The 13,669-nt window shown below is 45.3% G+C and overlaps 1 protein-coding gene across 3 annotated transcripts in view; it reads right to left on the bottom strand.

Moving 5' to 3' along the window:
• The window catches only part of NPR3 (natriuretic peptide receptor 3), a 105,358-nt gene that overhangs the window by 73,971 nt on the left and 17,718 nt on the right, over positions 1 to 13,669 (bottom strand). For 2 of the 3 annotated variants that reach the window (XM_012501602.2, XM_003274922.4), the window contains exon 1: positions 10,495 to 11,721. The exons of the other annotated variant lie outside the window; for it this stretch is intronic. In XM_012501602.2, the coding sequence (XP_012357056.1) occupies positions 10,495 to 11,251 (757 nt within the window). In that variant the 5' untranslated portion in view covers positions 11,252 to 11,721. Of the gene's footprint in view, positions 1 to 10,494; positions 11,722 to 13,669 lie in introns of those variants that run through there. 3 annotated transcript variants of the gene reach the window in all.

Here is a 13,669-nt window from a genome sequence, read left to right as displayed (position 1 = left end):
CTTGTTGATATTTAGTTTACTGCGCATGTTAACTCAGTGTTAGATCATGACTCTGACATTTCATACCCCAAAAGGGCTCGGTGTACAGCATAAAAGCTCTAGAGAAAAAGTTTCTAAAACAATACAAAATTCTTAAAGGTCTACAACTATGGGAGTAGGTGTGGTTTCTGCCTGAAAGTATAGGTATACATTTGGGATAAATAATCAATTCCAAGATGCCTCAGTAAGAAAGTTTTCAAAGAAACTCCTAATTATTTGTTATGACTTAGACCCTTGTTTTACCTCTGATTTGATTCTAGCCTCTTAAATGAACAAAGAGCCAAAGTGTCCCATAAAACATTCAACAAGGGACTGAGGCTGGACAAGTTTGAAGAATGTGGATTCCAAGAGTGGATGTCTCCAGGAGGTTCCAGGAAGTTCTGGCTGACTGGCCACCAAGCATCCCTCATCATTTTTCGATCAAGTGATCATAGTCCAGGGTCTGGCTCTCAGTCCCAAGATGCAGAACCTGATTCTGTCAACATATAGAGAGTAGAGTCATTGCTTAGGGGCAAGTTTCCAATAACCTAACTCAGACATGTATAGGTAATCTGAAATGCATACTGTTTAAATTCAATGAGGTCCAGGATGGTTACGAATATATTTGTGTCAACATGCCCTGTATCCGAGCATGCTAACTGAAGAGACAAATTATAAGCAGTAGGATGCAAGTAAGGATGAAATCAGAATCAGGGAGGCAAGTAGAGGATTCAGATGTCAAAGGCACCAGGACTTGATGACCCTAGGCAACCATCTAAGAGATATATCTGGTCCAGGACCAAACAGGCAGGGTCCAAGGACCAGAAGACAAGCTTTCCTAAACTTTGCCTGAAGTTTCCCTAAACATTGGCCTCTGTGGCACTTTTTTTTCTATTTTTACATTCCTGGCCCATCTCCTTCTCTCTCTTCCTGCTATGGTTTGGTTGTGTCCCCCAGATTTCATGTGTTGGAAATTTAATTCTCAAAATTATTTGTTGGTCGTATTTGGAGATGGGGCCTTTGGTTGATACTTATGATTAGATAAGGTCATCAGATTGGGTCCCCTAAGATGGCACTGGCAGTTTAGAAGAAGAGGAAGAGAGACCTGAGCTGGCACACATTTGCTCTCTCACTGTGTGATGCCCTCCATAGTGTTATGACACAGCAAGAAGATCCTCACAAGATGCCGGCACCATGCTCTTGAACTTCCTAGCCTCTAGAACCATAAGCTAAACAAACTTCTTTTCTTTACAAATTACCCAGTCTGTGGTATTTTGTCATAGCAACAGAAAACAAACTAAGACACACCCCACCACCACCAAGTCCTTCTGATGGACACATTATTTGTTTTGTTTTCTGTTGTTGTTATTTTGTTTGCTATTTCATTTGTTCGGAGATAGATTCTCAGTCACCCAGACAAGAGTGCAGTGGCTCAGTCTTAGCTCACTGCAACCTCCATCTCCTGGGCTCAAGTGATCCTCCCACCTCAGTACCTCCCAAGTAACTGAGACTACAAGTGCATGTTACCACACCCGGCTAATTTTTATACTTTTTGTATAGATAGAGTTTTGTCATGTTGGCCAGGCTAAGTGATCAGCCCACCTTGGGCCTCCCAAAGTGCTGAGATTATAGGCATGAGCCACCATGCCCAGCCTACATTCTTTCCGTAAATGTTTGTAGCCACTTAGACTGAGCAAGAGAGACATAGAGTGGCACTGTGTCTATCTAAGCAGATTTTGATTATTTTAGATCTTATCCATTTTGTGTTGGCCATGTGATTTAAGACTCAAAAGGAAGCCCTAATTTCCAAGTTCATGAGCAGAGCATTGTCTTTCTTGAATAAACCAAACCCATAATGCACATTATCATCCAGTTTCAGTTCAAACTGGAGCAAGCACCTAATGACAGTTGCAAAGTAGTCAAAGTGCATGATCCTAGATTTTTATGATGCTCCCCAATCTCTTAGGGTTGTCTCACTCATGCCTAATTGAACAGCAAGTATTTTTAGTAACTTGCCTTTATACAATCAAAAGGTTTAGAATAGTTTTAATTAAAATAGCTTTCTTTTCCTGCTTATGTTTCATCCATTTATATAATAACTAATTAAATTACATATTTATCATAATAAACACAGCCAGCAACAACAGATTTGGGGACAACTCTTAGAAAATATATGAAGTATGAGAAGTGTGCAGCATATTCAGGAGAACTATACTAGCTGCCAGCACCTACCAACAGGTGATAAGATTTATAGAGAACAGAGGACATCAGCTAATCCTGCGACCTGCATAAGTAGAAGTTAATTAAGGCAGTTTTTGTTGTATCTCAGTATAGTTAATATATAAATATTAATTTTGGGTCACATTGCTAAAATTCTAAAAGAGGGAATGATGGTGTAACTGTAACTTTATGTATAGACTTTTCTTCATTCTACTCTATTTTCTCCTCCTTGCCAAAGGACTTTCAATGTTCTATGCCACCCTCCATCATCCGGTTCTCACAATGACTTCTGTAAATGGCTTCTCACTATTGCATCGTGTTCTTGCAATCACTCTAAGAACAGCAGAGAGAAATGCAAAGAGGTAGCTATAGAAGTGAATTCAGAGAATCACAAACATTCCAGGTAGTATCCCTGAATTCGGGAGATACTTATTTCCAAAATCTCAAGTTTTCAGTGGGAGAAACCTCTAAGGTGCTAACATTTCTCATCTCTCAATGTGCTTTCATTTACCCTCCCCTCACCCCCAACAAGAGGAAAAGAAGTGAAATGTCTGATTGTTGAGCCTAAAATTGAGTATGCTGGCTCAGTCTTTTCTTCCCTCTTCTTTGGGTTGTGGCTGTTTGCAGAAAGCACACATCATGGGCTTCTTTTGCCACATGGTCATGAGTTAGCAGGGGAGATTTGCAGCTAAACAGCACTATATGTGATTTAATAGATATTCTTGCCTAATTCTGGGAGGAAGTAATAGCAAGCAGGCCCTTTTGGAAACAGATCTAAATCCATGTTCAACTGCTTTTATCAATAATGAGGATATATTCATATTCTCCATCTGGCTACTTTACCCATCTTTCAGTTAATTATAAATTTAGAAGGAAAAGAGGGATATCACTGCATGGAAGCAAAGCAGAGTATGCCATGTCCTGCACACTGAAAATGTGATACCAAAAATGAAAAACTCAACAGTAACTTTAAAAGTAGCCAAGGAAATATCCAAACAAGATGAATTACAAAAAAAAAAAAAAAAATAGGTGGTAAATAGAAGGTAAGAAAAGTAGAAGATCAATCCAAAAGGTCTAGCATCCAAATAAGAAAAAAACCTAGAAAGAGGAAATAGAGAAAATGAAAAGATTACAATTATCACAGAAATAACTTAAGAAGTACTCCCAGAATTAAAAGATATGAGTTTCTGGATAAAAGAGGCCTATTGAGTACACAAGGAAGAGGAGAAGATTCTAAAAATTTCCAGGAAAGCAAAGTAACGAATTATAAGTTCAGAATCCAAACTGATTCCAGCTTTCTAATAGCAATGTTAGAATTTAGAAGACAGTAAAGCAATACTGTCACATTTCGAGGGAAAATTATTTCCAACCTAGAATACTATAACTATGTGTAAAGGTATGATGAAAATTTTTCAATCACAAACCCTCTCAAAATTTAGGCCTTATTCATCCTTTCTCAGAAAGCTCTTGGAGGATGTGCTCCACCAAAACAAAAACATAATCAAAAAAGAGAAACACACAGGGATCTAGCTCAACGGAGAGGTGATGGAAGTCCCAGGAGGATGTTGAAGAACCCAGAGTGGCAATTGTGCAAAATACCTAGAAAATAACCGGGATGCAAGGCAGGTTCAACATACGCAAATCAATAAACGTAATTGATCACATAAACAGAACCAACAACAAAAACTGCATGATTATCTCAATAGATGCAGAAAAGGCCTTCGATAAAATTCAACAGCCCTTCATGCTAAAAACTATCAATAAACTAGGTATTGATGGAATGTATCTCAAAATAATAAGAGCTATTTATGACAAACCCACAGCCAATATCATAATGAATGGGCAAAAACTGGAAGCAGTTTTTTCCTTTGAAAACTGGCACAAGACAAGGATGCCCTCTCTCACCACTCCTATTCAACATAGTGTTGGAAGTTCTGGCCAGGGCAATCAGGCAGGAGAAAGAAATAAAGGGTATTCAATTAGGAAATGAGGAAGTCTAATTGTCCCTGTTTGCAGATGACGTGATTGTATATTTAGAAAACCCCATCATCTCAGCCCAAAATCTCCTTAAGCTGATAAGCAACTTTAGCAAAGTCTCAGGATACAAAATGAATGTGCAAAAATCACAAGCATTCCTATACAACATTAACAGACAAACAGAGAGCCAAATCATAAGTGAACCCCCATTCACAATTGCTACAAAGAGAATAAAATACCTAGGAATCCAACTTACAAGGGATGTGAAGGACCTCTTCAACAACTACAAACCACTGCTCAATGAAAATAAAATAAAATAAAATAGGACACAAACAAATGAAAGAATATTCCATGCTCATGGATAGGAAGAATCAATATCATGAAAATGGCCATATTGCCCAAAGTAATTTATAGATTCAATGCCATCCCCATCAAGCTACCAATGACTTTCTTCACAGAATTGGAAAAAACTACTTTAAAGTTTATATGGAACCAAAAAAGAGCTGGCATTGCCAAGACAATCCTAAGCAAAAAGAACAAAGCTGGAGGCATCACTCTACCTGACTTCAAACTATAGTACAAGGCTACAATAACCAAAACAGCATGGCACCAGTACCAAAACAAATATATAGACCAGTGGAACAGAACAGAGGCCTCAGAAACAATGCCACACATCTACAACCATCTGACAAAATGAGAAATGGGGAAAGAATTCCCTATTTAATAAATGGTGCTGGGAAAATTGGCTAGCCATAAGTAGAAAGCTGAAACTGGATCCCTTTCTTACACCTTATACAAAAATTAATTCAAGATGGATTAAGACTTAAATGTTAGACCTGAAACCATAAAAACCCTAGAAGAAAACTTAGGCAATACCTTTCAGGACATAGGCATGGGCAAGGACTTCATGACTAAAACACCAAAGGCAATGGTAACAAAAGCCAAAATAGATAAATGAGATCTAATTAAACTAAAGAGCTTCTGCACAGCAAAAGAAACTACCATCAGAGTGAACAGGCAACCTACAGAATGGAAGAAAATTTTTGCAATCTACCCATCTGACAAAGGGTTAATATCCAGAATCTAAAAAGAACTCAAACAAATTTGCAAGAAAAAAACAAACAATCCCATCAGAAAGTAGGCAAACGATACGAACAGACACTTCTCAAAAGAAGACATCTATGCAGCCAACAGACACATGAAAAAATGCTCATCATCACTGGTCATCAGAGAAATGCAAATCAAAAGCACAATGAGATACCATCTCATGCCAGTTAGAATGGCAATCATTAAAAAGTCAGGAAACAACAGATGCTGGAGAGGATGTGGAGAAATAGGAACACTTTTACACTGTTGGTGGGAGTGTAAATTAGCTCAACCATTGTGGAAGACAGTGTGGCAATTCCTCAAGGATCTAGAACTAGAATTCTCATTTGACCTAGCAATCCCATTACTGGGTATATACCCAAAGGATTAGAAATCATGCTACCATAAAGACACATGCACACGTATATTTATGGTGGCACTATTCACAATAGCAAAGACTTGGAACCAACTCAAATGTCCATCAGTGATAGACTGGATTAAGAAAATGTGGCACACATACATCATGGAATTCTATGCAGCCACGAAAAGGCTGAGTTCATGTCCTTTGCAGGGAAATGGATGAAGCTGGAAACCATCATTCTCAGCAAACTATCACAAGGACAGAAAACCAAACATCACATGTTCTCACTCATAGGTGGGAATTGAACAATGAGATCACTTGGACACAGGGCGGGAAACATCATGCACCGGGGCCTGTCAGGGGGTGGGGGGTGGGGGGTTGGGGGAGGGATAGCATTAGAAGAAACACCCAATGTAAATGATGACTTGATGGGTGCAGCAAACCAACATGGCACATGTATACCTATGTATCAAACCTGCACATTGTGCACATGTACCCTAGAACTTAAAGTATAATAATAAAAAAACTCAGGAGATTTAAAATAAATAATTAGATTATTTAATTATAAATCCATAGGAAATTAAGCAAATAAAAACAGACTGTTTTAACTCCATGGAAAATAGGTAGGGGAAAAAAAGGAAATGTCAACATAGGATCCTGTGTGACTTAACCTTAAATATCATTTAGAAAGTAATGATAATATTTATACTGAATACTGGGCTAACTAAAAAATATTGTGTAAGTGATGGGGTCTAGCTATGTTGCCCAAGCTGGAATGCAGTGGCTATTCAAATAGGGCAATCCATAGCCTCAAACTCTTGGACTTAAGCAATCCTCCTGCCTCAGCCTACTGAGAAAAATTTTGGCACAGCCATATTGGAAAGATGACTGGAAGGAAAGCGTGCATGTGTGGTTAACAGGCAGTAGAATGATCGAGAAGAGAATTTTCTTCCACTGGGATTCCAAGAGATAAGACCTAAAACTGAAAAAAAAAAAAGTAGCATGTTATTAAGAGATATGAAGGCCAATACCTACAGGAACAGCTAACAAAAATTGAGAGTGAAAAATGGAGAGTAGGAGACAGGAATGTTTTTCTCCTCATAAACCTTGTGTAGTTTCCTCACTTTCTATAGCTGTAGAACTAAATTTTGGTAAAAAGTAAATCTAATTTTTTTCAAAAAAGATTTCTCTCTGGCTGTTTCTACACTCCATAGCAATGGATATTGTTTGCAAAATGGAGATTGCGTCTTTATTTCTGTTGTTCATAAAGCTCCATCTACTCCAAAGGCCTTTAGGATTTCCACACTGCAGCCTACAAGGCTCCTTTTTCCCCCTGCTGTGTTAGTTATTTTACACTTATCATGGGTTCTTTCCTTAAAAATGCTGCCGATTGACCACTCGGTCATTTACCCCAGACTAATTCTAAAAATAAATGACTCTTGTATTGATTAAATACTGTTATCTCTGTCTCTACCGACTGTATAATGTTATACAGTCATTATGCATGCCCAGATTAATGACATACTAATAACTAAAAGGATAAAACTACACTTCTTCACATAAAAACATTTGCGTTAGCATACTTCTAGTTCTGCATCATATAAAGTGCATCCACAAAACAACTACTGGCTTTTATTGCTTGAAAAAATTATTTCTAAGCCTGTCTTTTTAAAACCAAATTTATTGTTAAGTGTGTGGAATATTGAGGGCAGTAGCTGGCTGTGTAAGTGAATCTATTTTAAATAAAGATAATTGTTTTTAAAAATAATATATGCTCAGGTCTGTTTATTTTAGTGGCATTAGCGAAAGACATGACAGGAAAAAAAAAGATTTTACATTATTGACTTAGATGGTAAATCCTTAAAATGAAGGAATAATTGATGCCCCTTAGTTTTTCTTTCTACAGTATGCCATGTGAAATTTTAGTCTCATTATTATTTGAGACGCTGGCACGGTCAGTTTTTTACTTGTTCAAACATTTGTGATTTGGTTTTAAAGAGAAACTTAAGTCCAAAAAGAAAGTAATACCAATGTTCTCACCAAAAGAGGGAGGAACTCTCTCTACTTTAATTCATAATGCTTAATAGGGAATTTTCAAAAGCAAAAATACTGTCAGTTGCATTTTCACACTTGGGTGAGAATATCAGTTTCAAGAGGCCTGATTCTCGCCCCACACATTGTTTCACAGAGAAGAAAACTCACATAAGGAGGCCAGCCGAATCTAGAGGCATCTGCATCTCAGCCCAGGGTTCTTTCCCATGGCATGGCCTCACCCTTGGGGTAAAGATTATTACCATCATATATAAAATAATAACTACAATGAAACAGCACATTTATTGAGTACTTCTTATTCTTCTGGCACTGCTCCCAGGCATTCCTGGGTTAGCTCCTCTAACCCTCCCGGTTTCCCAAAGACGTGGGTGCTCTGACTACCCCCACTTTACCTAAGGAGCTCGAGGTACAGAGGTTTCATAGCAGTCCAAGATCCCCCAGCCGGTGACTGAGCCAGAAACTTAACGGCAATCATGTACCGAAGCCCTATTTAATACATTAACTGCTTACGGTAAAGTAACTGGGTTCCTTCAACGTGTTTGTAAAAGGTCCCCTAAGAGAACTTTGTTATCAAGCAACTTTCTCTCTTGAGTGTAAGGAATTTCGGGGTGGAAGGGCGATTAGAGGCGATTGGAGGACGATTAGAGGAGAAACTGTTCTGTTTCATATTTCTAAATATCTGCCAGGTCACTGTTGGAAATACTTTTTAGAGTAAGAATTGTAAAATCCTAACCTTATCACTTGTAAAATATACAAGTCAGTTAAGCAAACTTTCACCCCTCGATGCAAACTTGGAAAAAAAAAAAAAAAAAAGCAAACAGACTTCGGAACGTCTATGAGGCTTTTGGAATTAAAAATAATTCCTAGCAGCCGACTGCAGCCCTAGTCCTCAGAAGCCCGGGGCGCACCAGTCCCCAGGCCTACCAGGGCACTGCTGTCTGCCCAGCCCCAAGCCTCAGCCGCCACTGTGAGGCTGAGGGGCCCCGGGGCCGCGATCTGCCCTCCTCCGGTCTCACACATGCCCTTGGTTTTGTATCCCAGGCCACGTGCGCCGGGGCAGCCGCTGACATTGGGATCTACAGGATAGTCGCATTACGGACGAGTCAGCAAACCGCGGATCTCGCCCTCTCGCCCGTAGGGGGACACACCCCCAGCCCCAGCCCGCCTTGGGAATCTCTGACTTCTAGCGCCTAGCCCTCGAAAGCCTAGAACTGGAGAAGCAGGTTCCGGGAGCCATAGCAGCCCGGGGCACAGACACCCGCCTGGAGGCTGCAGTAACCCGGCGACTGGGACTTGGGAGTGTAGATGTGGGTTCCTTGCCGAGGTGTGGCAGGCGTGGCAAGTCCGCAGCCGTTGGACACACGTGCCCTTTTTCATAATCGGCAAAGCCTGCGCCCCGCCTGCTTGACTGGTAGGGATTCGGCACAGACAGCCTGGAGTTCGAGAGCTCAAAATGTGGCCATGCATTCCCACTGTCAAACACCTCTCGCCTCTTTGCTCTAAAGGGTGAGTCCGAGGTGGCCAAGATGATAAGGCGGTGACTGCAGCGCCATTATCGATGGCTTCTCTGTCCACTCTCACCTGTTCTCCCTCGGCCTCAGGTTGCGCTGTCCCCTACGACCAGCGCCCAGGTGCCTGGCCATGCCAAGTTGTGGACTAGCCCGGCGCCTGGCTCAACTCTGCTCCCTTTCGGTCTCATCCGCGCTGGGGTCTCGGGGAGCTTTGCCGGGATTGCACCACTCACATCCCAGGCGCGTGAGCGCCGAGGGGGAGCAGAGACGGGATTCCCTCATCGCAGTGCTCCTAATCCCCGAAGGAGGAGGGATCGGCGCTATGCTGGCATCTCAGCCCGCCTTCCCTCAGATTCTACCGTACAGTAAAATGGGCCACACTGGCGATTACACGTCCGCGTCCACCCGCTCCCCGCAGCCATAGCCACCATCCTCAGCCTCGAGCTCTTTGTCCAGTTTGGGTTTTATTCCAACACCCAAAGACCCATGGAGAAAACTTGGGGGACAGGTGGAAAGAAGGTTCAGCGCCCGTTTCTTCAAAAGGCACTCCCGCAAAGCTTAGCTCTGGGCGCATTAGAGACTGCGTTGCAGAACACGCCGGGAGAAGTGAGTGTCGCCAGAATTCAGACACACAGGGCCATTTTTGGTGGAAACCACAGAAGCTCGTTTATAACGGGCTGGAAGGGAAATGAAAGGAATGAGAAGAGTGATTCAACAAGCCTTTAAAAGAAACCTGGGGTCTGTGGAAACAACAGTCAGAGAAACCCCAAGAGCGGGCGAGCCAAGTGGCGACGCCTGGCTGCGAGGCGTCCGCTGACGCTTCCTCACTAAGTGGGGGCGCACGCTGGCAAAGGACTGGGGAACAGGTTCTTTCCGCCTCGGATGCTTCAGACCCTGGATGGAGCCAGGCACTGGGAGTGCGCCCCCTAATCACCAGCCGGGCGCTGGCAAAGTGGAAACTGGGAAGAAAAAACATCCAAGTGTTTGACAGCACCTGTTGGACCTGGGCACGCAGGAGCTGCGGGTTCAGACGCCCTCCCCTCCAACCCCTTCACCTCCCTGGGACCCTCTACGTACACCCCTCGACCGCGATGGGCGGTCGTCAAAGGTTGTCGCAGCCACACAGCGCATACCTGAACGAGTGCCCGAGCGCACCCGACCTCAGCGCCGCAGGGAGGGAGTGGGGTCTGCAGAGTGGACGGGTGTGCAGGGAGAGCCGCGGAGAGCGGTTGGGTTAGGGCCCGGGGCCCGGGACGCGCCCCTGCTCACCTCTCTCACTGGCCTGGATATTGCGCACGATGTCTTCCAGATCCAAGTCTTTGGTCTCGTCGAAACTGTAGATGGACGTGTGCAAACCCTCCTCCTGGAAGACCTCGTGGACCCCTTCGAGGGTGAAGTAGCAGTTCCGCTCCAGTTTGTCGTCGCTGTAGACCAGTGCAGCGCGGCTCCAGTGGTGGTGGCGGAACAGAGCGAGCATCATCTCGCCCATCTTGGCGTAGGCGGGCGCCACGCGCGTGAGGTGCGAGTACTCAGAGTCCTTGTGCTGGAAGCCGGCGGCCAGCGCCCCAGCCGACAGCATGGGCAGGTCCCAGTGCGATGCAAGCCGGGCCACTGGCGCTGCTGCATACTCGCACACTGGCCCCAGGATAAGGTCCGGCTTGGCGCCCCGCGCCGCCGCCACGCGGTCCACCAAGCTGAAGAGCGCACGGTTCCCACAGTCCGAGTCTTCGTAAGCCACCTGGAAGCGAGTGCCCGGCGGCAGAAGCCGCCTCCCCGTCCCGTTGCCCTCCACGCTGCGCAGAGCATACTCGATGGCCGGCCGCACCCGGGTGAGTGAAAACAAGTACGAGTCATCCTGGGGCAGTAACACCAGCACCTCGATCTTCTGCGGCGGCAGCGCCTCTCTCTCCTGGCGTCTACCGCCTATGCCCGCGCCACCGCCGCCGCCACCAACGCCACCGCCGGCCAGCAACGCCCAGCCGAGTAGTACGCACGGGGAGAAAGTGAGCACCAGCAGAGACGGCATCGTGCCGCAAGAAAGCGCTTGCCCTCGCCGCTGCCGACTTGCCCTCTGCCCCCCACCCACCCTTCCTCTTTCCTCCCCACTCTTCTCTCCAAGGTCCCTGCGCCCCCTTGGGCGCTTTAACAAAACAGAGTTCCCCCTTCACTAATGCGCCAAAAGATAGAGAGGAAGCGTCCTTCTCTGCAATGTCACTAGTTTTTCTTAAAAAAAAAAAAAAAAAAGAAAGAAAGAAAAAAAAAGAAAAAGTTCACCGGGTGTAAACCTGTGCGTCTGTAATATACATATATATACACTTGTATATATTCGCCCTCCGTTTATACATATACTATTTTGCTTAGAGGTGGCTTCTTATTTGGGCGTTGCTAAAGTTGCTTTTGAAAGCGTTTTTGTAGAAGAAAAAAAAAGTTAGACTTGTCCAAGTGTTTGTAATTGACGGTGCATCTCCCTCGCATTTGATCTCATTGATTCGCGCCGGTTCCTGGATCCATAGCCGGCGTTTAAATAGCGTGGCAGCGGCTGAGCGTGTTACCACACATGGCGCGCCGAGGCCGGGCTTGTATTTCCAGCGGGTGGGGTGGGTGGGGGTGGGGAGACGTGGGGGCTGGGCTGGGGGAGTCTCTCATTAACATTCTTACATCAGGGCTCCTCCCTGCACCCCTTCACTACCCATCGCGCCCCTGTCCCTAACCACCACTCCCCGCCGGCCCTCTGCCTTTTCCTCAAAGCTGAAATCGCCCACGTCTGCACCGGCAAGAGCCCCCACCACGCCGCGTGCCTCTGCGATCCCCGCCTTTCCCTTGCCACGCTCTCCAGCTCCTGGCTTTAAAAAAGGAAACGTGCTTTAAAGTAGAGAAATGCGCGCGCGCACGCACACATACACACACAGACACACACACACACACACACATATACACACACACACACATACACACACACACACACACCTTGCAAAAAAAACAGGACTGGGGGAAAGGGATGGTTCTAGAAATTGTGGTTTCGGTGCAAAAATCCTTAGGTGCCGCTTGCTCTCACCTTTCTCGTTCTGGCCACATTCCCTCCTGACGCACCGACGCGGGGCGAGCACCTGCCTGACCTTCCTGGTCCCTCGGCGCAAGGTCAGGGAACAAGGACCAAGGTCCCAGTGCAGATGGCTCCATCGTGGACCTGGTGTGCCCGGCTGGCCCGGGAGTCACCTAAACCCCGCCTTCCTCAGCCCCGCGCCAGCCCCCTCCCGCTGGGCCACGCAGGTTTGCGCTGGAATCGCAGCGCTGCCGGGGTCACAGTGTCCCAGCTCACGGACCCTCTGTCAGCGCACTGACAACAGGAAAGTGAAACTTGTTGCTCCCAAAGGCGAGGGAACGGTTCAACTTCTGGAGGTGTCACAAAGCTTGGAAAGCATCCCCAAAGCGTTCTCGGGGCTTTGTTTGCTAAACCAGGTACCTAAATAAAGGGACTGTCGTTCCCAAAACGTTCCCGGTAGGTCCCCCGGGTACGACACACGCTCCCCTCCAACCTGAGCGCTGAAAGATCCAACCGCTCCTCCTCTGGAGCGCTCGAGGCACTGTGCTGGGGTTCCGCGACTCCAAGAAAGGTCCTGCCTCGGAGACCCAGTCCTACCCCTGGCCACAGCCACAGCAGCGGTGGAGACCGGAGGGAAGCGGCTCTGGAGAAGTCCCTGACCAGAGGAGCATCGCGGTCCGCCGCGCGGCGGGTCAAAATGGAGCTGGACCTTCTGTGCCTACTGCAGCCAAGTCATTTGCAATGTGAACGAGCTACACTGGGCGGGAGAATTCTGACAATTAAGTCCCGCACATTTAAATACATTGAAAATGTGTTAAAATGGTCTTTCATTTGACTGGGCGTCCGTGTCCACAAATTTCTTTTAGTCTCAGACCGACGCCCTCTTTCGGCAGAAACTTGCACCCGACTCAATCCCGGTGCCGCAGTCCCAGACGCTGCGTTTTTTACTCCGAGGCCTTAACGCGCTCTGGTTCTCACTTGCGACGGTGAAAAGGCAAACTGGGGTTTCTGGGGATATGGCAACTTCTGGCGTCAGCGTTCGCCTCCCTTAACAGCACTCTCCTTATCGCTCTTTCTGGAACCGTCAATGTGATTATGGGTAATGTTTCCGCTTCTGGATCATTTATATTTCAAATTATGCACTGTGATCCCGAAATCTTCACTGTTAAGTAGGAGCTTCTAATTTCTGCGAGAATTTCCATTTATTTAATTAGAGCCACTAACCAGGAGCAAAAGAGACATCTACATAAAATTTAATTCCACAAACAGGGTAATCCACACACACTGGAAATTGAGATTTAGTGCTCCACAGCAATTAAATCTTTCCTGAATTTGCAGAAGGGCAGGCGTTTATGGCAGCACAGATTAAAAAAAAAAAAAAGAACAACAACAAAACAAGGA

The sequence above is a fragment of the Nomascus leucogenys genome, chromosome 6 (assembly GCF_006542625.1).
Source record: "Nomascus leucogenys isolate Asia chromosome 6, Asia_NLE_v1, whole genome shotgun sequence".
Classification (NCBI taxonomy): domain Eukaryota; kingdom Metazoa; phylum Chordata; class Mammalia; order Primates; family Hylobatidae; genus Nomascus; species Nomascus leucogenys.
Note: the sequence above shows the minus strand (reverse complement) of the source record. Positions and strands in the feature narration are given on the sequence as shown.